The sequence below is a fragment of the Macaca mulatta genome, chromosome 15 (assembly GCF_049350105.2).
Source record: "Macaca mulatta isolate MMU2019108-1 chromosome 15, T2T-MMU8v2.0, whole genome shotgun sequence".
NCBI lineage: Eukaryota > Metazoa > Chordata > Mammalia > Primates > Cercopithecidae > Macaca > Macaca mulatta.
Genome location: NC_133420.1, coordinates 24658091 through 24684875, shown reverse-complemented (window position 1 = coordinate 24684875; position 26785 = coordinate 24658091). Strand labels below are relative to the sequence as shown.

Sequence of the window (26785 nt, the reverse complement as noted above, 5' to 3'; positions counted from 1 at the left end):
CCAGCACTTTGGGAGGCCGAGACGGGCGGATCACGAGGTCAGGAGATCAAGACCATCCTGGCTAACACGGTGAAACCCCGTCTCTACTAAAAAATACAAAAAACTAGCTGGGCGAGGTGGCAGGCGCCTGTAGTCCTAGCTACTCGGGAGGCTGAGGCAGGAGAATGGCGTAAACTCGGGCGGAGGAGCTTGCAGTGAGCTGAGATCCGGCCACTGCACTCCAGCTTGGGCGACAGAGCGAGACTCCGTCTCAAAAAAAATAAATAAATAATAATAATGACGGCTACCTTTTATTGGTATTTACTGTATTCCAGGCACTGTGCTGAATGCTTTTCATGCCTTATCCCTCAGATGAAGAGCTGGAAGCTTAGAGAGGGTCTCAATGACTTGTCCAAGTGGCACATGGTCAGTGAACAATGGGCATTGAACCCAGGCTGTGATGCCAGAGGCTAAGCTCCTAACTAGTGCCCTGTACTACCTCTGAGCAAGAGACTGGGACAGGTACTTAGGCATGAGTGTATTCTCATTGCGACCCTGGGGATATAATTTCCCCTCTCTGAATCAGAGTTTCCCCATCATCTTAAGATGGGATTATGCTAAGTAATGTAAACCCTTTGCAGTTCCCAATTCTTGTTTTGTGACAGCATATCTTAAATGTTTCAGGCTGAGGAAAAGGCAGATGCTCTGAATAAGGAGCTGCTGATGACCAAACAGAAGTTGATTGATGCAGAAGAAGAGAAAAGACGGCTGGAAGAAGAGTCTGCTCAGGTAAGGGAACACTCCTACATTCCTGTCTCACAAATGCTTGAGAATTGGGAGTTCAGCTGGTGGCTTCCTGTTGGCACTAGAAAACCTGGAGACACCTGGCTTCAGTTTCTCTCCAGAGACCTTTTTTTTTTCCTACTATGTAAAATCCAATGGTTCCTAATTAAAGCCTAGGAGGAGACAGTGGGTTGAGGCCCATCCTTTGTTGGGGCAGGAGAATTTCTGTGTATCGGCATCTGAGTGTAACAATGAAGAGGGGGTAGAATTTCTGCAGAAGGAAAGCACACATCATATAATGCCTGGCTCTTTCCCTACTTGTCCTCTGCTGTCTCCCTCGTAGAGCAAGCTTGGGAAGTCTTGTTCTGAGCCAGTGCTCCATAGTCATTGGAGACACAGAGCTGCAGGCATGAGAAGAGCTCTGGGTGCTGTGCGCCCAGGAGCAACCCCCTCCCCTGTCGCACCTGGTCCTCCAGGAGGCAAGACTGGCTGGGGTGAGAGACTGCAAAGCCCTTTCTACAGAAACCATGAGATGCTGAAAACCCGCAGTCCTCTTATGAGCTCTTTGGTTTGTGCCTGGTTTGTGCTGCCGTCTCAGTGAAGGTCCACAGGTTGGCTTGTACTGGCAGGGAAGACCTTCAGCAGAAGCCTCAATCTGAAATGGGGTCTGACGTTTTTGGAAGTTTTAACTGTTCTCTCCCTCTCCTGCATCAGGAACAGGGGATTAGTGCTGCCAAGATTGAAGGAAGAAGGTAGCTGAATTAGAGGACTTCCAGGGTTTGGTTCAGCACTTTTTGGGTAGCCTAGCACTAAGCGATTGGTGACAGAACTTCCTTTTTTTTTATGTTAACATAGTCACTTTTGCCTTTTTATGTGTGCAGTTAAAAGAAATGTGCCGTCGGGAACTTGACAAGGCAGAATCTGAGATTAAAAAAAACAGTTCTATCATTGGTGACTATAAGCAGGTAAGTTCCAGTACCCTGGGACTGGGCTGTGTAATCTGGAAGCCTGTAGTCGGGAAAAAATGTATACCCACCTCCCACCCCCAAACCCAAATGCAAGCACTCTGGTTTCCTATCCTGGCTCTGCCCCTTGCATTGACAAGTGGCTTCACTTATTCTCAGTTGTAAAAGAAGGAAAATCATCCCTGTCTGGGAAGGTTGTTACGAGGATTTAAAAAGACCATGTTTGTAGAGTGCCTGGCAGTGCCCAGCACAGAGTAGGTACTTAAAACCACAGTATGTTTTGGTGTGTATTTCAGATTCAGAATTATGAACTTTTGTTTATGTGTAGTTTTAAACCGGTTCTCTCCCTGACTGGTTGAGTTTTAAGAACATAACAAATGGTCATTTTCCCTCCTACACTAGGATCTCATGCTAGCTTATGAGTCTGGCAGGTGTTCAGAAACCATTGGCCATTGAGTGTGGTGCTGCTTGGTTTCTGCAAGTCCTAGGCCAGTGAATGCAGAGGCGGCATACCTAGAAGAACCCCTACTTATCCACCAACTTCATATCCCCTCTTGAGTGGTAGCAGCCTATTTGCTACTATGTTAATTCCAATTTACATATTCCAGCTTCCACTACAGAATTTATGCAAATGATTACAGTTGCTCAAGAGATTATTGTTTTATATTTGTTTCTTTAGATTTGTTCTCAGTTGAGTGAAAGACTGGAGAAGCAACAGACAGCCAATAAGGTGGAAATTGAGAAAATTCGGGTAAGACTTATCTTTACCTAAAAGATTTTATACCACCTACTTCATTTTATGGCTGTATAAACAGGTTTTGGGAGGAGGCAGTTGATTTCAAAAGAGAGAGAATCTAAGCAATAAGGCACCTGTCACAGGTCCTGGCTCTATAGTGAACAACTAACATTATGCCTGTTTTCTCTGGAAGGGCGTACAGATGAAATTAAACAAGCTCTAGCTTTAGCTCTCAACGTGCAAGTGCCCCCACGATTTCCAAATGTTGTCTGTAAGGCAGTCGGTGTCAGCAGTGTGATGCTGAGGAGAGGGAGTCATGCAAGTGACAGGTCTTGCTTGAGGTGGTCGGAGTGCAGAGGTCAGAACCATGTGCTGTGGCTTGTCACTCTCCAGTGTTGTTCTGAGTTCATGCCTTCTGCTGTAGCATATCCAAGTACAATGAGGACCTTAGTTTATTTATTTTTTTTATTTTTAGAGACAGGGTCTCACTGTGTTGCCCAGGCTGGCCTTGAAATCCTGGGCTCAAGTGAAATCCCTACCTCAGCCTGAGCTGCTGGACTCCAGGTGGGCACCATTGTGCCCAGTTTAGAACTTTAATTGTTTAATGTTTTGTTGGCAGCTTAGGAGCTTTTATAATGTGGTGCTTTCTTTCTTTAAGCTCTACCTATATTACAGTACTTGTCAGATTTTACTAAGATAAACAATTTACTGAAAGGTACCTCACTAACATATTTACAGCTCAGAGGACAGGAACTTGGGTAGGTTCTGTGCTCATGGCCATGTTTGCGCAAAGCAACATTATACCTGGAGCAAGATGACACTGGCCTTCGTCATAATTAATGTTTAACCAGATCTGTTTTTGTGTGTTTTTTTGTTTGTTTTGAGACGGAGTCTTACTCTTGTCACCTAGGCTAGAGTGCAGTGGCGCCATCTCGGCTCACTGCAACCTCTGCCTCCTGGGTTCAAGCTGTTCTCCTGCCTCGCCTCCCAGCTAGCTGGGATTACAGGCTTGTGCCACCACGCCAGCTAATTTTTGTATTTTTAGTAGAGACAGGGTTTCACCATCTTGGCCAGGCTGGTCTTGAACTCCTGACCTCGTGATCCACCCGCCTTGGCCTCCCAGAGTGCTGGGATTACAGCTGTGAGCCACCATGGCTGGCTATCCAGATCTGGTTTTTAAATATAACTTATTTTCTGATTCTAAAACTTTAATATTCTTGCAGAAAATTTGGAAGAGTAAATAAGGGAAAAAAGCCCTTATGATCCATTTTCCACATATAACATCATTATTAACACTGTGGTGTGTATTCTTTCAATCTTTGTTCTGTGTTTAACATATAAAATTTCATTCATTCTAAGATAAGCATTTTTTTCCACATTTAAACATCTTTGAAAGTGGGATGTTTTATAATTGGCTTTTTGTGGTTTAACTGGCAGAATGTTTTCTTAGAGGAACATAAAATGACATTTCTTATAGTTAATGGCATCTTATTTTGATGAAATGTGGAATACATTTTATTTGTAATCATAGTTTATGTACATTTTTGTGTTCTATTTCAACCACTATGCATCCATTTTCCAATGTTATAAAAAGTTCCTCAAAAACCTTTTAGAGGCGGTGTACTTCCTTGTATAAATATAGCACAGTATATTTAATATTTAATTGTTTTGAATAGTTTATCCGCTGCTTTTTTGCCTGTCTCCAGTTCTATAGTGAAAATTTTGTACATAAATTTTTATCTAGTTAACAGCTTCATTTTTCACCCTGGGTTCCTAGAAGTGAGATTACTGAATTAAGACAATGGTATTTTTATTATTTTTGGTATATAATACCAAGTGGCTTTTCCAGTAGGTTATCTGCTAGTTTACAAAGAGCACAGGTTTTCAGAAACTGTAGTGCTCAACAGAGAAGCCGTCTCTTGGCGTCCCCCAAAGGGGATGCTCACACCATCCTAAAGGGCCAGTTCCTCTTCTTTGCATCTTCACATCTAACATTCAATTTCAGCAAAAAGTGGATGACTGTGAGCGGTGCCGGGAATTTTTCAACAAAGAAGGGCGTGTAAAAGGCATAAGCTCAACCAAGGAGGTTTTAGATGAGGACACGGATGAAGAGAAAGAGACGCTCAAGAACCAGCTGAGAGAGATGGAGCTAGAACTGGCACAGACCAAACTCCAGCTGGTGGAGGCCGAGTGTAAGATACAGGTAACAGCAGCCAAGCTCAGACACGTGCCTGCGGGCTGAGTTTCCTGATGTGGACTAGAAGCCCCAGAAATTATCTTTATGGTTTGGGTTTTTCCCTACCTTCTAAACTTTGATCACAGTTGTCATGAAAAGAAATACAGGACTTGTTATTGGCCAGTGGATGTCTCATCAGTATTTGCCCTGTCTTGAGGATTTTCACTTTGTCATATTGAGAATGATACACAGAGCTTGGAATCTTTTGATGGGATGAGAAGACAGTGCTTTAGAAACACAGCTCTACCACTGAACTGTTTGACCTTGGGTTAGTAACCTCCCTACATCTCAGGTTCCTTATCTACAAATGGAAATGATGAGTCCCTATCTGATGGGTTGGTTTGAGGACTAAGATAGTGTGCACAAATGGCTTGGCAGAATGCTGGGGGCTTTATAAATGCAAGCTTTTATTGTTCCAGTTCCCACCACTTAACTAGCTTCGTGACTGTGAATATGCTACCTATCTGAACCTCCTTTCCTGATAAAGAAGTTAGGGCTTGTTTTGGTCATCTTTATATGCGTTGGTAGGTCCACCAGCACCTCTAAACCCTAAGCACTGTTTATGGACAGTTCAGGATAAAAGCTTTAGGGCTGATTCTCCCTCACTGCACACATTCACTGGGCATCTGCTCTTTGGCAGGCCCTGTTATAGGTCTGGGACTGCAAAGCTAACACCTGGTAGTGTGACTACCCAGGATAATCAGGAAAGGCATCACCAAAGCAGCAGTAGCTGTGCTGTGATCAAAGAATGCACAGGGATTGTAGCTACAGGAGAGGGAGAACAGTGGCAATTCCAGGCAGAGGGAATGGCATGTTCACAGCACAAGGAGGAGAGTGGCTGCCCAGGAAGGAGCCTCAGGAGTTCTTTCCTTGCAGTAGGGGGCGGAGGTGGCGCTAAGGCTGGAAGAGAGTGTGTGGATCCAGATTGCGAAGCATTTCAAACGCCATGCTAGGGAGTTTAAAGATTTTTGCCGAAATGAAATTATGTCATCAGAAGTAGAGCATTAGCTGTCTGCCTGGTGTGCATTAGGTGGACAGAAGAGGGAGACATAGAAAGTAGAAGACTGTTTTAATAAATAGACCAGGCAAGAAATTAGATCCTAACTAAAAACTCCCAAATCTTTAGGCATCCGAGGCATTTCAAGCCAGTTTGAGACAGGGAATTTCCCAAGGCCTCTCCAGAGTAAACAGACTACATTCTTGTCTTGGCTCTCCTCTGGGGAGCCAATGTCATTGACACCAAGCCCAGCATCCTCATGCGCACTGTTCCTCTTGCAGGACTTGGAGCACCATTTAGGGCTTGCCCTCAACGAGGTGCAGGCAGCCAAGAAGACGTGGTTTAACCGAACACTGAGCTCCATAAAGACAGCAACCGGGGTTCAAGGGAAAGAGACTTGCTGAGAGCAGCTGCCGCCTCCCGACACCTTCAGAAAACATGACACCTTTTGTTGCCTTCTTTGGCCAGATGTGTGATTCTGTGACTTGTCCTAGGACCAGAATGTACCTAAGTCAGATCCATAGACGCATGTTGGTAGGTCACTGGACCAGAGCTCATGAAGCAGGCAACCTCTGGGGTAAGACTACTGATACTAACAGGCCTGCTAGCTCAGCCGATGCTCTGGACACTCTAGAAATCACTCCTCAGTGTGACCTTCCAGGCCTCTTCCCCGTGTAGGTCAACACCTCACCCAGCCTGAAGGCTGAGTTTACATGATCAGAGTTAGGGGATCCTTCAGTCTGTTTTTTTTTTTTCCTAAACCTTTTTTTTTTTTTAAATATACATATTATATATATATATATAGTGGGGGTGGGGCAGGGGATCAGAGATTCAAATAATTCTTTTCTGCTTCAATGCCAGCAGAAGGTCCCCCAGGTAGACATGGAGAAGCACTTTGTTTTAAATAGGAGGGTTTCATAGTTGCATCTGAAGGCACCTGGTTCTGTTAAACTGTATCATGCGCAGGTTTTGGGTTTGGCATTATTCATGTTTCTGATCAATTCTATGCAACTCTCATAGTTCCTGTTATTTTTTAGCATTAGCTGCCAAATGACTTCAAAAGGCGGGGGTGGGTGACTTGACTGTGAGACTGGATTATAACATGGACAAATCTTATTTTGCTTAACGTGTCGTGTGTGTGTGTGTGTGTGTGTGTGTGTATGTGTGTGTATATATATAAATATCTTTCCCAATATGCCCAGTTGACGGTGTTTAAATTCCAGACTAGGACTGCCGATCTGCACAATTTTATTATGTGGTTATTTGAGCACTTAATTTCACTCAAGGTTCATTGGGCTCTGCTCTCCTCCCTGCCATTGCGGGAGCTGTGGACAGAGCTCCCTCACTTCAAGATTCCTAGTGTTTTTGCACAACAGGTTGTCCAAGCGAGAAAGACTGAGCTGCGTGTCTGTAAATGTCTGCGCAGGGTGCACATGCTGCAAGGTCTCCATCCTGCGGGCCTGTCCCTCCCAGATGGGCTGGGCCTTTGGGCCCTCCTCAGAGTATGCCTGGGTGCAAACCTCACTGTTCAGATGGGCTGCAAGTTCTCACTTCAAAGCTATGGAATGGAGATTTTAGCACCTTTAAAAAAAAAAAAAACTTTGACTTCTAATTTATATAGTGATATGCTGACAGGCTGACACGCAGATGGTTTTGTCCTCTTCTCTGCGTTCAGTGTTGAGGTGGCTGCTTACAAGAGGCACTGGTTTTGTATATAAAGACACTCGGGTTGTTTTGTAGCTCTTTTTCTTATTGGCTGTACTAACGCTTGCTGAGGTTATCTGTAATAAAGGAGGTAACAAGTGGCAACCCCCTCCCCACCAACCATCCCCTTTGCTGCTTTCTGTGTCTTTCTTGTTCAGTTACCAAAATAGCTGTAAGCCTATCTAATGCTAGGTGTGTGGACATTGTGCTAGGGTAGTTTCAGTGTGTCAACTTTATGAATTGAAATATAAACCAGTAAAATTGTATTACTGTTTCTTTTGTTGGTTTTATTTTAACAGCATATTCATTAAATATTTTGGTACAAACAGCATTGCTTTGTAAAAACCAGTTTGATCATCATGTGCTCCTGTCGCCTCCCCTTCTCCCCCCCATCCCCTTCTTCCCCCCCATCCCCTTCTCCCCCCCCATCCCCTTCTCCCCCCCATCCCCTTCTCCCCCCGTCCCCTTCTCCCCCCGTCCCCTTCTCCCTCCCCGTCCCCTTCTTCCCCCCGTCCCCTTCTCCCCCCCCGTCCCCTTCTCCCTCCCCGTCCCCTTCTTCCCCCCGTCCCCTTCTCCCCCCCCGTCCCCTTCTCCCCCCCATTCCCTTCTCCCCCCCCGTCCCCTTCTCCCCTCCCCGTCCCCTTCTTCCCCCCATCCCCTGCACACAGAAGCAGAGTCAGAGAAGACCACCGTGTGTGCTGTCAGAGAGGCATGTGTGAGTGCGAGGCAGCCCCTCACCCACCTGTTCAGATGTATGGAGTGGTAGGGTGTGGCGGGCCACATGGGGCAAGATGACTGATGCCTCTGTGTTTATGATGAACATTGCCCCTCTGAGAAATAATGTGCTGCAGTAGCAGGGATAAGGGATACTTGGTGTTTTTGAGGCTTAAGGAAGCCTTACGGGAGGTAAGGGTCAAATTAGACCTTCAAAGGCAAAAGCATCTCACCAAGCAGAGATGGAAGAGGGAATTCCAGGGCCAGAATGTGCACGTGCAGGGGAAATAGCTGAAGAGTAGAAAGGCAGACTGAGCACCTGGGGGACAGGTGTGGTCTGCTAAAAGCTTTAGGGAAAGCAGTGACATGGAGTTGTATCTTCAGAGCCTCTTTCTTCCCACTGCTTGTCCTCCACATCCCTGCACCATACAGATGAGGCTCCCAGGCCTTCTGCTGCCCCTCTTTACCACCTCAACCCCCTTCTCCATAGCAGGAAGAAGAATGATGCTTCCCTAATCTTATGGTTCCCCCTCCCCGCTTGACCTGCCCTCCAGGACCCCACTTATGCCTAGCCTTTAAGTGGATGCAGGCTGAACAGACCATAGCTTCATGCCTGCAAGGAAGGAAGGGAGGGAGGAAGGAAGGGGGGGGAGGGGGAGGAGGGAAGTAGGAAGGAGATTAGATAGATGAGAGATAATAGATAAGATGGATAGATGATTGATAGGGATAGAGATATAGATGAGAGAGCAGGTGGGCCCTGCGCTGTCTTTCTCCACTGCAAGGAAACTAGGAAAGTTTCTAGCTTAGGACTCAGCCCCTGGCAGGTACTCTTGCAGAAGCCAGGACTGTGGCTCCAGAGCACAGCTAGGTCCCTTTGATGCTCACAGGCTGCAGGCTGGAGGACACATTTCTGGGATCCACATTCTGCATCAGCCTGCTCCATGCTTTTCCTGTCACATGGCTTCGATGTTCAGTAGTGTAGGGACTCGGCAGAAATCCTCATCCCTGCAGCTGCGTATTGGCCCAAGAAAAGGAGTCCGTATACTATTCAGTCTTGGCACACAGGCCTAAAACAACTCAGATGAGGGTCCTGCTTTTGGGGAGGTCCCCTGGTTATGTTGAGGCTGAGATTGAGAATAATAATAGTGACACTGTGTGGTAAGTCGTGTACAGGTGTATGGGATTCTGTGGGAAGGTATGTGTAAATGCAGGAGGGACAAAGTGGTAGGGACAGTGTGACTGACAACTAAGGGACCTGCTAGCTAGGTAGAGCAGCAAGAGGACAGCAGCATTTAGGTGGGAAGAACAGTAGTAGTTAAGTCTGCTTGAGATGGGGTGATTGAGAGATGAAACTGGGTAATTAGGTTGTGGCCATGCCATGGAGTTTGGAGCTGATGAGGAGTCACTGGAGAGTTTTAACCCATTTATGCCAGAGGTTACAAATTTTTTTGTGTGAAAAATCAGACCTTGGCGATGACCTTGAGCAGTAGGATAGAAATAACTCCCACAAGCTTAGCGTTCCAATAATGGAACACTAGGCATAAATGGGTTAAGCTAACTTGCACTTTGAGCAGTTCCCTGTTGATCCTTTAGGAAGGAAAATTGGGAGAAGAAATTAAGGGTGTGAGCAGAGGTGATACATGATAGAATAAGGAATGGAGAACGGAGTCAGTAAAATTTGGTGAGAGTGACGACACACCAGGAAGATACATTTAGCTGTCAGTGTAGAGATTTGAAATAGTCTGGGACTTGCAAGTTGGAGATACTGGCAATCTGCAGCGGCTCAGTTGTTGGTTAGGCATCTCTAGCACAGGGTTTCTAGAACTCATTGTTGATGGTTTGGTTGATTGATACTTTTGTGCTGTAGGGGGTCTGTCCTGTGTAATCCCAGCAGCATCCCTGGCCTCTGTCCACTGGATGCTAGTGCATATACCCCACTCCAACTGGCACAACCAAAAATGTCTTCAGGTATTGCCGAATATTCCCTGAGGGGGCCAAATGATTGAGAACCATTGCTTGAGCAAGCCGAAGCTAGGAGCCTGGAGAGACTGCCTAGGTAATGTACAGCTTAAGCAAGGGCTAGGAGCTGCCATCCAAGGAGCAGGAGGGAAGACATGGAGAATGGAGCACGGACGGCCAGAGAAGAGCAAGAGTACTTTGCGGTGGGGATGAGGGCAGGACTGGAAAAGCTTCATTGGATTTGGGAGCTGGAAGGTTGTTAGGGCAGTGGCCACTACAGTTGAGGTGGGAGGGCAGGAGGCAGAGACAAGCAAGTATAGATTTTAAGAAACCTGGCTATGAGGGAAGTGGGCAAGCAAGGCCAATGGTCAGAGGGGACTATGGCAGGAAGTGCAGTTGTGCTGGGCCACTCAGACTGTGGTTCCAACCTTGGGCACCTGTTGTCTCCTGCTCACGAGGTCAGCAAGCATGCACCGCAGGCTGAGTGGACCTTCTTTGGCAGGCCCTGCTGCAAACCAAGCTGATTTCCAGGGCCTTGATAATTCTCAGTGGGGAGGCAGTGGCTCAGACCGAATGCCAAGAGCCCCAAAGTGTCTGCACCTCTTCTGAATTCCAAGTCCCAGGGGCAGGGGTTGAGTAGTGAAAGGGTGAAGAGCCACGGGCTACCAGAATAAGCCCAGAACGCAGCTCCCATGTCTGAGCTGCCCCAACAGTTGTGACAAGCAGAGCCTGTGTGGAGGGGGCGCAGCAGGGGCATGGGCCCCTTGGGCCTTGGAGACTCACTCCACTGCTTAGGGATGTGCCTGATTCTGACGCTGGGATTTTAATCCTCTTCTAAGATTCATTTGGGGGGTGATGAAAGAACAGGAGAGCTGGAGCAGGCAGACATGAGGACTGGAGCCGCCCAGAATGGGCACTGACGCACTCCCAGAACAACAGACATGAGTGCTGAGTTCTCTGCCCTCCCCATTTGATAGGTGAAGAGAGATGGGCTCAGAGAGACGGCTGGGATGCTGACTCGTACTTCTGTCAGTAACCACAGGGTGGCTGCTTAAAGATGGCCCTGTGGGCTGCAGGTAGGTATAAACTGTCAGCACTATACTGCAAGCCACACACACAGAAACTCAAAAGGGTTCAAGGTCAGGCCATACCCTTGAATGCACATTTCACTTAACCTTCCCGAGTTCTGATCTGTGCAGTGGGTCCAGTACCTGGCTCATCAGGGCTGCTGGGCTCTCCTGTGACGCCCTTGGCTCTTTTCCTGTATTCTTCTCCCTCCAGTCGTCAGAACACCCCTGAGTTCAGTGATGTTATTCCCAAATTTGAAAGTGAAGGTGAAAGGTCTGCCTGTGACCACACCATTGGGAAGTTGAGTCTTTCCTACCACACACCATCACCTTCACCTCTTTCAGGGCCCAAGAGCAAGAAAGACAATGCTCCCTCCCTTCCTCTCTCCCAGATACACCTCAACAACCTGTCTCCTGTGCTGCTGAGCCCTGTGGCAATTGTGAACAAGAAAGCCTGGCTGTCCCTCAATCTCAGAAAGGGAAACCTGAGAAGGAGGATGGTAATAGCAGAGGGCTGGCCCGGCCGGCTCTTCTTTCAGTCAATTCTTGTTTCGTTGTAGATCCAGCCTGATGATGTATAGGGAGAAGACGGGGCCCTGAGTTACAAAGTGAGGCAAAAACAGGCAGCGCCATTGCCCACACAACTCTCCACTTACCTGGAGGCAGCAGCAGCAGCCCCTGGCCTGATTCCCCACCAGGCCACTTCCCTGGGCTGCCGGATCTTCGTCCTCGTCCCTCCAAGTGGGCTGGGACTACATTGTGGTCTTGAGCTCTCAATTACTAGGGCAGCTCAACTGCAGAAGCCCTGCAGGGGACCAGGCAGCAGGAGGAAGAACCTCAGCTTTGGGTTCCAATTGCTGCCGCCCTCTAGAAGCTCGACACCATTGGGCAGGGTCCTTTAACCCTGAGCCTCGGTTCCCGATCTGTATTGTCTGTCCGGGTATTACTGACCCCGGGAACAGGTGTGACGATTTAAGAGGTCAGCACTCAACATGACATCACTTACCACTCACTGTGCCAGGCTGCCAGGTTCATGTTGAGGAAACTTCACACCACAGAGAGGCAGGGTTTTAAGGATCATTAATAGGATCACAAATTAGGCCCTGGCCTCACCCAAATCACTGTCCATTATCAGGAGCCACCCACCCCCTTCAAACGTCCTCGGCCCCTCCATCCCTTTGCATGAATGGAAGAACCTGTAACATGTACTGAACTAGAGCCTTAAGGGCCACGAAAAGGGAGCCTGCACTTGAACCTTTCACCAAAGCTGTATCCTTCATTTTACCAGAGTGGGTCCTGCACAGAACAGTCCATTACTGTGTGTGACAGAAGCATTTGTTTTTATTTATCCAAATGGGGAAAATGCAACATGTCAGGGCATTACAGACAAACTGCAGCAGCCAGACAAGAGGGTCAGTCTATGGCAGAGTCCAACATACTCAGCGCGAAGGAGCCACAGTGTGGGTGCTGCCTGGAGGACTTGTGGCAGCAGGGTCCCTTTGGATGAAGGCCAGGCATCTCTGGGCGAGGCACTGATGACCGTCCACATGTGCAGGCTGCTGCTTCAGTCACGCTGAAGGTTTAAAGTTCAGAGTCCTACATGTAATAATTGCCTCAGAGGGGAAGGGCAGTCCATGGTGGTCGTGGTTTCCAGTGTTTTTAAACATAATACACAAACTTATTGCCAAGGACTTTGCACTGCAAATTATACTATTTACACTTGCGTATTCAGAAAAACACAGTAAATAGATACATGATAGATAACTTTAAATCGATTTCTAAAAACTAACTTGGTCTTCAGTGGACCCGAGTGAGCTACAGCCAGGAGTCCAATGCCATGTGTGTGACCGTGCAGTAGGGAAAGGTTTCTATCCACGACTACGCTCAGCCGCCTCCTGCCTCCCCCACCCTTGGGGCTGCTGAAGGGCTAAGGCTGAGCAGGCCTACCTTACTCCTTAGTGTGAGAGCTTCAGGTCTAGACTGGCTGCACCTCCCACCTCCTTCCCCGACAGTTCTGCTTGGAGTGGGTGAGAAGCAAGTCCTACAGGCTCCACTCCTGCAGGACCACTGCACGGCGGGGAAACCAGGACACAAAGGCATGGGGCTGTAGGGCTAATGGTATGATGAACCTGGCCCTAGGCCGGCCCCTTCCCTGGCACCCCCTGCCAAAGCAGCCTTGGGAACAGGCCCATCAGCCTCACTGTTCCCGGAAGTACAATTGCCCTAACTGATGATTACCTTAGGAAACCTCCTTTTGAAGAAGTAGCTGGACCAACCAACCACTTAGACCAAAGGTTCAGCACAACAGCCCAGACAGATGGGTCCAGGATGAAAGGCCTGAGTCCAAGGATGCTTTGGGGAAAACAGGATGAACACTGCTAGGCGCTAAAAAGTGTATGATGTCTGCCCAAGGAAAGGACAACAGCAGGGGGTTCCCACGTGGACCAGCTTTCATTTTGCCTCCATAAGCCCTGGTATGCTGGGAAGGACGTCCACCTGGAGGCTGGAGACAGCTCCTCAGAGAGCCAGAGCAACCCTTGATTCCTGGGAGGCAGAGAGCGAGGCCCTCTGGTTGGATGCCTACAATTTGGCTCCCCAGCAGCATTTCTAAAAATGAGCTGCCCTCCCTAGGAAAGGTAGTAAAGTAGTAGCGAAGCATCTCCCACAGCCATGGTAGGTTCCATCCCTGAGAAGCTGCCATATTAAGTGAGCTAAAGGAAAAGCAGTGCTCAGTACCCCATCTAAGAAATGGGGGTGCAGAGTGAACGGAACCTGATTGTGCAAGGCTGGCCTGAGCATGAAAAGTGATCGGGGGTAGGTAGAGGGATGCATCTAATGGCAGCACCTCTGGCCTACTGTTGGGACAGAAGAGGTATTTTTTGCAACCAGGGCTTGCCTGGTTACTTCCAAATCATACCTCATGCACCGGCTGCCATCACTACCTTGGGGGTCAGGACTGCAGCCTAAGGGAGCCAGTGAATTGATACCTGCACACAAGGAGGCTTGGTAAGTGACATGAAAGTGCCTTGGAAATGTGTGTGTCTGGATCGAGTGTCTTGCACTGACCCACCACACCAAAATCCCTCAAGGGTGGAGAGCACAAGATACCCAGAACAGAGGAAAGAGGCTGGAAACCTAAAACACAATTTGCAAATTACAGGTGGAGAAGGAACTTCTCACCACCTCTCTCGCTAAAACTCCTGTTCTTGATCCATTTCCGTGAACAATGAAAAGAATCTGACTTGCAAAAGCAGCAGAAATATTTTGGTTAGAGTCAAGAAATGTTCTGACCATCATGTTTCCCTAAGCAGGAAAACAGGGCAGACGGCGAAGCGCCTGTGCCTGCCGGCAGAGGCAGGGGCAGGGCTGGCCTGAGCAAGGCTCTTGTCTGTAACTCCACTGCCTGACAGACAAGAGCCTTCCTATGAAGCTGGAGACACAGTAAGTGACTTGCTGCCACATGAAAGGCCACGCCTGGCACTGCAGCCAGGGACGGGCTGCATTCTCTTTACCCAATGTCCATCTGTGCCAGGCTCCAGTTTGTCAGTTTCCCTTCCATGAACCCAGAAACTTCTCTAGAAAATGTAGCAAGTGCTTCTCCTTAGAGCTGAGAAGTTCCACACCTACCATAAGAACTTGAGAGCCACTCCATGTCCATAAGAGAGGAGACCAGGCAGCAAAATCCTAGAGGCACTTCTGTACCAGAGGGAGCCCGACAAGTCTAAAGACAGCAGCCACCCAGGGACAACTCTCTTCTGTAGCCCTCACCTGATTCTCAGAGATGAGCAAAACACAACTTCACTGAGAGTAAGCAGCACCCAGTTCCTCAAGTATACGGTGGCTTCCTGCCTCTCCAGGGCCCGCCAGGCTGCTCAGAGCACAGCACCTCTCCCTCCTGCCTTTCCCCACGCCTCGCCCGACTGCGCTGGGACAGCACCACAGGCTTCACCTCCTGACTCTGTCCTGGAGGGCCAGAAACAAGGCTGGGCCCTGTGGAAGGGGGTCACGGTGCAGCGCCGCCAGCCCATGGCTGGTCCCGCCTCGCCAGCATCTTGGGACAGCGCTATGTGGAGCTGGCCACCACCTCCCAGCTCAGGCAGGGGGGCAAGTGCCTTGCCTTCTCCGAGCTGCATGTGATCCTCACCTCCCCCACAGGGCTGACGGGGCTTCACTGAATCAGCATCTGTGGAGGCGCTTGTATTAGGCCATCCTTCTCCAGCCTTACCTGCCCCTTCACAGCGGACACTGTGCTCCTGGCTATGCACAGCGACAGTAGCTACTCCCAACTTCTGTTCATATCAGGCTGGCGGCAGCTCACGTCCCTGGCACCTCTCCGATGTGCTGAATGGGAGCTCCCTTCAACATGCCTAGAAACCCCTCTGAGAGGAAAGACCATGCTCAGCAGAAGGCGCCACAAACACCCGTGGGTTTGTTCCTCACCCCAACTACACTGGGCATTCCTCAATGTGACCACCATGTCTGATTCACCTCAGTCCCCTACGCCTGGCATCAGGCCCGGCCCAGAGCAGTCCACCCCCAAGGGTAGTCGGTTCAACCTCCCTTAGCAGCTGGCAGCCTCTGGAGACGAGAGGTCAGCATCTCTTCTTCTCTGAGGCCTGCTGGCCACAGGCCCAGGGCATGTACAAAGGAAGCAATCTGCTCCACAGAGCGCTGCCGCCATGTGACTTGATTCTGAAGTAAGGGGCAGTCCGTCCCCGCCTCTTTACCTTCATATTCTGAGGCCCCAAGCCGACCTTAGATTGGAGACAGAATGTTTCATTTATCCTGCCCTTGTACATGATCTTTAGGATAGCAGGAAAAGAAAAAGGCTGAAGAAGGAAGATTGTCAAGCTCTGTCATGTCAAAATAAAGGTGGGGCGCTCACTGACTACAAGCCAGTGGTCAGACCATCTGTCCAACTCTCTGGGCCTCTCTTCCCCACTCTAACACCAAAAGTACCTTGACCAAAAAGTCCAGACTAAACTGAAAGATATAACTTAGAACCACAGACATGGTCCTCCATAGCCAGTGACATTTCTAATAAGCATTTGTGATCACATTACCCTCCTGAGCACAGCTGTCCAATGGCTCCCTACTGCCCAGAGAATCCAGTCCATGCTCCTGAGCCTGGCCCTCCTGGTCCTTTATGAGCGGACCCCATGAGCCTGTGTGACTATGCGGAAGTCCTCATTGTTCAACACAATCTCATCCGTCATCTGGTCCTGTTTCCCTTCCTGGAGAACTGCAGCCTCCTCCTCATCTAAGCCCGACTCCAGAGCTGCCTGCCTTCAGAGCTTTCCTGATTCCCCCTCAGCCCTTCTCTTTGAGACCCTACCACCCTGGACTTCTCTGAGCCCTGTTCTGTACGATGTTACTCAAAACCTAAGTTCCATATGGGCAGGAATTACACCGTCCTGTGCATTGAGCCAGTGCTCACACAGAGGAGATGCTCAGGAAGCCTTTGTGGGGAGGTGGATGGGTCCAGGCAGCAGATGGGAAGGAAGTTTCCAGTCAAGATTAAGCCAAAGGGTAAGTCATCTCTATAGTCTAAGGGGTTGGCGAAATACAGCCAACTTTGGCAAAATACTCCCTACTTTGCAGGGGTTGGCAAACTACGGCCCTGTGTATTTGTAAATGAAGCTTTATCAGAACACAGCCATGCTATCTATTTACGTAGTGTCTCTGGCTGCTTTTGTGCTAATAGTGGCAGGGCTGAGCAGCTGTGGCAGAGACCACATGGTCCATAAAGCCTGAAATGCTCACTATCTGGCCCTTTACAGAAAAGATTTGTGGACACAGGTCTAAGGCGGTGCTTCCCATATATTTTCACATTTCACCTCTTTAGACGTGAGATTTGTGTAGCCTGCTGGTTAACAGTGAAGGCTGCTTGCAGCTAAGAGACACCTGGCCCTGGAGCTCTGGCCACCCAAAGGCTGACTGGATCCATGTCCACAGCTGCCACCTGAGCTGCAGTCCCCAGCAGAGCTGTAGGAAACAGGTGCAGAAACTCACGCTGGCCTTCAGCGCTCTCTGTCCATTTCGAAGCAAAAGTGGCAGCACTGGGACAGACCGAAAACTGACACCAAAAACCAATCCTCTGGTCACAAGTTCATGGTCCTTTCCGTCCTTCAAGAACTTGGGAAAGAATATCCACACCTTCCCATGGGCTACAGACTGTTCCACAGACGCTGAATCCAACAACCTCCAGCCCTTGCTTAGGTTAAAAATGAACAAAACCGGATTAACTTTTTGCCAAGCAAAAGGCCTCAGTATGAACGACCACCCGGTACCTGTGACTCCTGGCTGGAAAGCCCAGCCCAGCAGAAACTCGGAAAGGGTGAAGATGCTGATAGATCACAAGCCCCTCCCCACCCACCACCAGTGGAGAAGCCGGAGCGCTCCAGCATGATGGAGTGTGGCCCACCAAAGCCCCATTTCCTAGCCCAGTGGAGATGGCCCTCGCTCCATTCGACCTCCTCTGTACCCTGTCAGTATCTTCCTCCACTCCCCTGCCTTCCCCCGTCCTGGTCAGAGACACCATTGTTCTCTCTCTTGCCCACTGAGCAGTGGTCCAGAAGTACTCCAGCAGGTCCCCTCCCCTGGATGGGTGCTGTTGTTCCTTGGCCCAGGGTTGGGGGCCATCATCTTCCCATCCCTACCCAGTCCGGCAGAGGAGCCTGGCCTGTGAGGAGATGTCATTCCTGCTTCTCCATCCCTCTGCTGCTGCACTCCATCAGCCTCCCTCATGCCTCACCTGGCCGATGGCAACAGCCTCGTGCTCATCAGTCCTCCCTCCTGACTCTGGTCCTTGGCTATCCAACTGTCCCAATCGACCCTCTGGAACTTACCATCGTGGAGGATGGTCATCACTGAAGGACACACCACCCAGGGCCATTCAAGAAGTGACTGCAAACTGTGTGTCCCACCTGCCACTTCACTCTTAACCATCTCAGGTCCGACGGCAAGGCCCTTCATGCTCTCCAAGTGGGCACACTCTCTCTGTGCATGCCAGGCCCGCCTCTGACTCCCCTCCTGGGGATCCCCTGTCTGTCTCAGTGGGAAGCCTATAGATCTTGGTAAATTACTCAGTAAGCACTTCTCTCCTGAGGCCTGGCTCCTCTGCTGCCCTCGGCAGGAGACCTGGGAATGGGTCTGCCAGCCCCCAGCCCAGAGCCGACAAGGAGGAGCCCTAGCAGGGAGGGGGAGACCCACTGAAGCCTTTCTGCCTGCACAGAAGAGGATGACTCTCATTCTGTTCAAATCCCCTGAGCCTCTTTCTTCCCCTCCCTGTACTCCCCATCTGGGTCAATGATTTCACCTTCTACTCAGTTGTCTAAGCTGCAAATTCTGACATTTTCTCCACTGCTCCTTCTGCCCCAACACAAAGCCTGGTAAGAAGCAGTAGGTGACGGTGAATGTTTTCTCTCAATAAATCTACGTGCCCAAGAAGGGAGACACGGTCTTGGCAGCATCACCAATCACATCAGAGTTCGTCCAAACTGACATTCCACAGAATTTCCTCTTTGCCATCCACACGACCGGCTTCTTGCTGGAACATGCCGATTACAGGGAGCTCATGTCGCACCTCAGCTGCTCTCTCAAGGCCGTGTCTGTCATCGCGGGAGGTGTATTTTAGCTCAAATTGCCCCACTGGCTTCCCATAATTGTCTTTTACCCTTTGGAACCACATACAATAAATAAACATAATCCCTTAAAAAATACCTGGCGGGAGTGCCCACGTTCTCTCCAGTCTCCTCTTCACCAGCCTTAACCTGGTCCTTCCATCTCATTTCAAGGTGCTTTCAGCTTTCCTGAGTTCCCCAGGTGCCAATTTCCATAGGTCTTTGACCTCCCAGATGATGCCTACCATATTCCTTTAACATAGCCTCTGCAGGAACGAGGGGTTTTAGAAAGCTGAGACTTCCGAGAAGTCCCATGACAGAAGAATCCAAGGGGATCCCAACACCAGATTGCTCTGGAAAATGTGTTATTGTGGCCGTGATCCCATGGGTTAGAGTACATGTTTGAAGGCCGAGCCAGGAACGGAGGATGTGGCCAAAAACCAAAACGTAGATGAGGCTGAACATAACATACTTCCAACAGTACATCCGCTGTCCGCCTTCCCAGCCCTGAGGAGCTCTCCAAGTGGCAATTAACGAATTTGCACTTTATTATAGGGTTCAGTTACAGCATGAAATGATCATCTGTAGAAACTGACCCCAACTGTGTAGCTGGCAAAAAAAAAAAAAAAACCCAGGCTGCCGGGCCCAGAGCTGACCGTTTGGCCGCCTTGTCCAGTAGCACACGGACAAAGGAACCAGAAACATAATGAGCCAGGAAGGCTGGATTTTAGGGGGCTGAGGAAGGATCAGGGAGACATGGGTTGGTTTCTGCTTGGTTTCAAGGCGCACAGGGGATAGCCCAGAAGCCTAGAGGAAAGGTGAGCAGAACACATCGCAGAGAAGCCAAGGGGGCTTGGGAGACAGAACAGACGCTGGTCTGCACTAGCGACGCAAACCACCCGCTCAGAGCACAGCCTCAGACTGGGTGAGCGCCGCCACTCACCGCACTGTCATTTGGGGCAGATCACCTTATCTAAGCATCTGTTTCCTCATCTGTAAAAGGAGAAAATTTCTAATTCCAGTCGTGGTGAAATTCAAAACTAATTCCTCGGAAAGGGCTGCTGTTAAGTCTAAGAACAGTCTAAGAAATGTTATTTCTTCTGGTGGGTAAAAACTAGTGAGGAGCCACAATGTTTTCCCACAGACGAGCAGGGTGGTCTGGAGAGCTCTCTGGGCTCCGCTCTCCCTGTCTGCAGGGTGGGAACGACAATCTATGCACCGCGCTTCTCCAAGGGCTACCAGTGCAGCAAGCCATGAGATGACAAGTGGGAAAGGGCTTCAGAGAGGACTGTGTTCTACGAATGCCAGGCGCTCATTCTCCCTGACACAGTCATGATCTAGAACACGACAACCTGGGTTTCAAAGGTTCCTTTTTCCTGTTCCCCTCCAGGATTACAGCAGGGTGCACAGAAACATTGCCAAGTGCCAAGAAAGATGACGACTTGGGGTGGATGAGGAATACCTTTCCCTGAAAAGGATCCCGCAGCCATCCCTGCACCCACCCATGCCTAAGCAGAGACCCAGCTGTCATTCATTAGCCAAGGAGCTGGTAAAGTGGTTGACAGCAGCAGAAGAATCCAACACGTTCAGCAGGGTGGTTCACAGGCAGCAATTTAGAGACCCCAAAGCTATCCAAGCAGGGCTTACCATACACGGGTCCAACTTAGAGGAAAGACAGCAAACTCCAGGCTGGCAGCCTGCCCTGAGGCCTACTCCACGGAAAACTCCTGGCAATGACCACTGACCTCTGCAGTCTGCCACCACCCATCTCTGCTGAGTACTTGTCCAGGGACACCCCCTTGTACTTACAGCCCAGACCTGGGCTGCTGCCCCTCTGTGTTCCTCTTCCTTGTCCCCAATGAGCCAAAGCCTCACCAGCCTGCCTTCAGAGTCTGGCTTCAATTGTTGAAGACATCCTCATGACCTATCTCAGGCCAGGCAGAGAACATGCACTCAGGAAATATAAGCTAAGTGAAAACACATACCTCAGATTCCACTGAAATTCAGAGAAAAACAAGCTTGAGATAAAAATGCTTCTTCCTCTGTTGATACAGATGCAATGCAGCCATTCAGTCTGTCCTTCCAGCATGTTAGATCGTTCTTCACAACCAATGTAAATGAAAAGAGCCCTATTTTAGGCCAGTTTATCTGATCTGGAGGCACCTCAAGTCAGAAGGCCTAGCTTCCAGGAGAGCCGGTCCTGTCAACCCCAGCCTTGTAATCCACAGCAGATGGAACAGAAAAAGCTTTAGAACAGAGCTAGGTTCCATGAATGGTTCTAGCACTTAACTTGGAGCATCAGTTTCTTTTGTAAACTAGGGATACCACTACTTCCAAGAAGGTAGTTGGAGAATTCAGAAGAATGTCCAAATGCCCGGCGCACAAGATACAAATGGTGGCATCTCTCCTTCCCCTTCCCTTCCTACTTCTTCAATCTACTGCTGCCCCAAATGACCTAAACTGAGGGCTACTGTTCACCTCATTACTTGGGGCATTTAGCGGACACCTGAATGCAGAGACCTTTAGTCCAGTGTGAAACTGCCTGGGCAAATGGTGGCTATCTTCACCCTGCCCACCAGCAGGATGGCACAGTTCATTTGCAGAAATGGCAAAGTTCTGCCAAGAGAGACCAAGACCCTCCTCAGAAGGAGTAATTAATTAGAATGTTAACGACTGATGAGTCAAGGCAAAAAAAGAAGTCCTCCCTCAATGCTGGCTGACCGAGGCAAAGACTCCACCAAACAGCCTCCCCGGGGGGAATGCACTACCTTTTGCCAAGACATTAGCTAAACAAGTATTTCTTAGATTTAAGAAAAACCTCTTGACTACAAGGTGAATCTTATTTGCCTCCTTAAAGGTAACAGTCCTTGTCTATACACAGTTTTTATAAACTTGGAGCATCTGAGGGCTCCAGTCTATGTTTCCCACTTAGCTCACCTCTTACCAACAGCCAAGGATGCATCTGACCACCTTTCTGCAGAGGCCCCCAGAATCTTTGCAGACACACAAAGGAATGGAAGGTAAGACGTGCACCCTCTGTTTAATCCAAAAGCACCAATTTCATCATGTACCCATTTTCCTCTTATCGAAAAGAAACTTCCCAACTGTGTCCAGATAGATGGATAAGTAAATGGATAGACAAAAAGAAAGAAGAATAGATGGGCAGATACGTTTTCTCTAAGACTAATAGGCAGAAGGGAGGCCTCATATGGTGAGGAGTGCAGATTTTTCCCCCAGAAGTATCAAAGCTAACTAGAAGAGACAAGCTATAGGAGTGCTTTTCAGAGAAGCATCCTAGTCAACGGCCTTTTAAGCACACCAGTTTCCTCCTTTCCTTTCTGTGCTGTAAAGGAACTTGCTTTCCACCTACTAAACACGGGTAAGCCCTGAAGGTTACATTCTGGAGGCAGCTATAACCAAACACCTTTTTTAAAAATTATTAACGCACTGGTTGGACACTTGGACTCAGCAGGTAGATATTCTAAGATCAGCCCTTATGAAGTTCTAAGCACCCTTAAATACCACCCCCCCAACGCAAAAAAAAAAAAAAAAAAAAGTATTTACAAACCCTTGGCAGCAGATTGGCTGGTAATTTAACTACTGTAACAGACGCATGAGCAATTTCCTGAAGCTTGGATCCACAGCAACGCCACCACACTAGCTCTCACGAGGTCCTTGGGGTGCGTTTCTTGTCTAAGCCCTAGATACCAGGAGTCCTCTCCCAAAGCCTGGCAGTGAAGCCTATCAGCACCAATGAACCGACACAGCTCCACCCTGAGCAGGCCATGCACCTGCCTCTCCAACACCTATTGGCACAGCCTCGCCCCCCTCACATTCATCCTCACCTCGGCCAACCATGGTAACAACACTCAACATATTACTGAGTACGTACTATGCACCAGGTACTGTTCAAAACATATTATGTGTATTAACTCATCTAATTCCTGAGCCCCATGGGAATGTGCTGGAAGGAGAGAAATTCTTTGGCCCAGATTCCCACATGGTTTCTAGTCTCTATTTCTAGCTGTGCTGTAAAGCTTACATAACCTAATTTGCATTATGGTACTATTTTTAAAAACCTCCGAAGATTGCTGCTTCAAAGCATCAATGGAATCTGTTAGTTCCTACCTAAAATGATAATGTGGGAAAGGATATCTATTCTTACAACCAACTCAACTGGAATTATTGACTTAAAACAGTCTTTCGGGAAGAGGCTATTAAGGAAGGAAGGGACTCATTCTTATATAAGTACTAGCTCTGTGCTCTGTAAATAAGGGCTACAGAGAAACACATCAATACTGAAACCCACCTCAGCAGTAGTCTCTTGGCTCTGCTGTTGTTACCTATTTACCACCCGTCTCCTTTCCAGGACTCCTAGTAACACTGAGGAATCTGTGTTCACTGGACAGCATGGCGTCAGACTGTACAGAGTATGAGTTTGAATGCGCACAGCCTTTCTCATTCAGGGATTCAGAGGTAGCCACACCCTCTCTCAGGAGGCACTGGCATAAGATGAATGGGAATTAGGGGAAGACCATTCACAGAGCAGGTTGTTTTCAGCCTTAACTGCTCTTAATGACCCTGGTGTATAGGGCTCTGGATTGCTTGAAATCTAATTCCTGGGGTGGGGGCGGGGAAGGCAGGGGGGATCTCCTTAGTTCTTTCCCCTAACTCACTACTGAAGATTTTCCTCCAGTTATTAATGAAATCTAGGAAACAGGGAAATTATGGTGAATGATTGATTATAAGGGTGAAACTTTCTCATTTGTCATTAAAAAAATGTGCTCAGTGTTTAAATTAACCACCTTGTCCTTTGCTCTACTATAAAAACTAACCGGAAAGGACTGGAGTATTTGTTATTCATTTCATTACATTCACATATTGGACCGAGGTCCATGAACATAAACCAGAGTAGGTTTCAGGCTCTCAAAACTGCCAGGGAAATATTTTAAATGAGTGAATTTCCAAGTGACACCTATTTTGGTGATGTCAGAGGGCCTACATTAAATAGTTTACAGTTAAACTAATGACTGGGCTAATATTCTTTTTTGCCACAGTTAACAAAGTATCTGGTTCCCAAAGTAAGATATTTGTAATAGGCCCAATTCCAACAACAAGGAGACTGTCAGAATTAAAATGCTTCCACTGGTCACAGCCTCTGTTCACTTGTACCCAGAAGAGGACCTGGCACCTAACAGGCAACGGGCTGCTTCAGCACGACTGGACCACACTCAGTACTAGTCAGCTATACCTCGTACAGCCTTTTATAGATGCCAAAGCCACGTTAAATGTACATACAGATTCTGCGTGGAAAAAACAAGAGTTGTTCCAGCAACTTTAAAGTGAGTAATCAAAAGAAACTGCTACTTAGAAACAAATATGAAACATGAAATTCATTTTAATCTACATATATCAAATACAGCCTTAGCACAGAACATCTAACACAATTAAATGCATTTATGGGACACACCTAAATGAAGCAAATCTTTATTAAAATATCTGCCTAACCCTCACATCTTTACATGAACTCCATGATGGTTGAATAAGATGGGAAATAAATAATCTAGCTACCTAACCTGGAAAAGACAGATGGATTGCTTTAAGTCTATTCGGTCTCCGCAGACTCGATATTCACCACCCCGAGTCTTGCTGAAGTTGGTTCTGCAAATAATTAACTTAGCTCAGTCAATTATACACTTTTCCATAGTTACCATCATATTTTGTTTGTTTGTTTGTTTGTTTTTTTCATTTTCTATTGCTTTTTTTTTTATGGCTTCTTGCTGTTGTTGTATTAGGGCATACAACACAGACCAGAGACTTTCATTTCTCGGAGAAGTTTCTCCCCTTGAGAAATTGGCACTTTGATCCTCAGCTTGTGTAACAGCTTACACACACGGATCCCACCAGCACTGGTACCAACCTTGCTGCTCAGGAAATTCCACTGCTTTGGCCAAAAGAGTGCCCTGTCATTAAAATCTTCTTAGATGAACTGTTCCTATCACTGAATTCTTACATTTAAACAGGTATGTGTAATTTACATACATGTTATATCCTAAGTTTTTACACACACACACACACACACACTTAGTGTAAGTGAAATGTCTGTCTTGAATAAAAAGCAGTTACAAGGGTATTAAAACAAATGTTGAAAAATAACTATTTTACATTTAGACCATACAATTTTTAAAGGTAATGTGATGACATATGACCTAAGAGATCAAATACATCATATATGATTGTCATATATGCATGTTGTGTTAATTGATTATTTTTCTCTTTAATCAGAAAATAAAAGAGCTTACCTTTGTATACTGAGATCACAGCTTACAGTCACTATATCTCAGCCTATTTTATACAAGTGATATGGCTACGAAGGTCCGAGGAGAACGAGAATAAAGTGAGATAAACGTGCTGAAAACTGCTTAAAAGTATTAACCTGAAATACACAGAGGGTCCAACACCAGTTTTAAAAATACATTAAAGAGGTATTCCTAGCTCTTCAATTAATAACGGTGGCTGATTCATGATTTTCAAACATTCACCCAAAATTTAAAAAAAAAGAAAAGAAAAGAAAAGGCGAATACCAGCAAAATCTCTCAGTGGTTGGTTCCCCAGGCTAACAATTTGAGAGAGACTACAAACGACTTCAGAACTATGTAAACTCAACTCCTTACTGTATCACCACCCATGCACTTCATCTAGTCAGCATGAGGTATGTTGGAAATCTACTGGACCAATTACCTTGCACAAGAGATGGGGTACTCCTGCAGCCTGAGGAAACACAAGCTGCAAGCCACATCCCTGGCTAGTCATGGGGCCAGTCCCCATGCAGAGGATATGGCTTCAAGGAGGACCCCTGTTTCTGAGAAATTATAACAACACTAACTGACGCAGTCAGGAATGTAACTATTTATATGCTAAAAAGTGTAAAAACTGTGAAAACATAGCACAGCTCACACGCGAATTTTAAGCTCTACACTCATCTATAAACTCCCTGACAAGAAACTATGCTAAAAAGGGGTTAAGTACAGATATTGCTAGGTTTCCAAAGGAAAAGTTTTAAAACAGACACCGTGGCTTTGAACAGAGTATTGCTCTTCTTTAAAATGATCAGTCATTGCTTTCAAAAAGAAGGTGTCAGAGTGGTGTCTGAAAGCTGGATAGCCTCAGGGTGTCACATTGCTCTTAAGACCAAGACATAGAAATTGCCATTTCAAGCCAGACAACCTGATGGTTCTAGAAGTCAGAGAAGAAATCTTGAGGGCCCAAGTGAATAATAAATGGTGCGACGCTCAGAGGCTGGCAATAGGGGCTGTCAATGAAAAAACCACCTACAGTGGAGAAAAGAGCAGAGAAGCAAAACTTTATGTTAATTTCAGGCAATTTGGTGAAGCCAAGAGCTTCATTTATATTTCTCTGCTCTTTCAGCTGTAAGTGGAATTTTCATTACAAAATGGAAGGGTGGGAAGGGCAACAGGTGGAGGGGGGGAACGCTTAATTCATTACAGAATTTAAACAGTTGAACTTGCATGGTTACCACTTCTAACAAAGGACTGACAGCTCGATTATTTTAAGTAAAGCAGAGAAATGTAAAAGTTTGCAGCAACTGGGCAGGTTTACAACATGGTTAGTAACTTCCAACAAACAACAAAATTAAAAAAAAAAAAAGACTTGGTAGAAACCATTTGAAATGACTGCCATCATGTTGGAAAACAGCACAGCTCCCTTTTCACCATTACAGAGGGCATGAGTTATGAAGCAGAGTCAGCTACTTCAAAAGAATTTTCTAACGAGAAATCTCTAGAGAGATTCCAACGTGGAATCCAAATTTGATGACCAATTTCAAATAACAATACAGCTGCAGCTGCCAATTAATAGTATTCCAAAGACAATGAGGACTACTGTAAAGATTTAATTAATAAAAACTGTACACTATCAGCCATGCTTTTTCTTCTCAGTGATGGCTCTGTTTCATCCATAGGTCAGCAAAACGCATCAATGAAACATGAAAACTCCCAGCTGA

General features: G+C 47.5%; 2 protein-coding genes and 1 non-coding gene across 12 annotated transcripts in view; 1 reads left to right on the top strand and 2 right to left on the bottom strand.

The window, feature by feature from the left end:
- The window catches only part of RABGAP1 (RAB GTPase activating protein 1), a 174759-nt gene extending 167028 nt beyond the window's left edge, over nucleotides 1-7731 (top strand). For all 7 annotated transcript variants that reach the window (XM_077968056.1, XM_015116891.3, XM_077968054.1 and 4 more), the window contains 5 exons: nucleotides 664-768; nucleotides 1644-1727; nucleotides 2407-2478; nucleotides 4469-4666; nucleotides 5978-7731. In XM_077968056.1, the coding sequence (XP_077824182.1) occupies nucleotides 664-768; nucleotides 1644-1727; nucleotides 2407-2478; nucleotides 4469-4666; nucleotides 5978-6100 (582 nt within the window). In that variant the 3' untranslated portion in view covers nucleotides 6101-7731. The remainder of the gene's footprint in view (nucleotides 1-663; nucleotides 769-1643; nucleotides 1728-2406; nucleotides 2479-4468; nucleotides 4667-5977) is intronic.
- Nucleotides 7732-12457: 4726 nt separating this feature from the next.
- The window catches only part of STRBP (spermatid perinuclear RNA binding protein), a 150572-nt gene continuing 136244 nt past the window's right edge, over nucleotides 12458-26785 (bottom strand). For 2 of the 4 annotated variants that reach the window (XR_013404580.1, XR_003722988.2), the window contains 2 exons: nucleotides 25065-25198; nucleotides 24143-24423 (listed from right to left, as the gene is read on the bottom strand). Coding sequence is in view for 1 of the 4 variants with exons in the window: in XM_028834225.2 (XP_028690058.1) it covers nucleotides 25194-25198 (5 nt within the window). In the remaining 3 variants the exon portion in view is untranslated. Of the gene's footprint in view, nucleotides 12714-24142; nucleotides 25199-26785 lie in introns of those variants that run through there. The other 2 variants (XR_013404579.1, XM_028834225.2) reach the window with 2 other exon arrangements.
- Nucleotides 14499-14592, bottom strand: MIR600 (microRNA mir-600). The gene is given in 1 exon segment (NR_032639.1): nucleotides 14499-14592. It is a non-coding gene; the product is annotated as a microRNA mir-600 (primary transcript).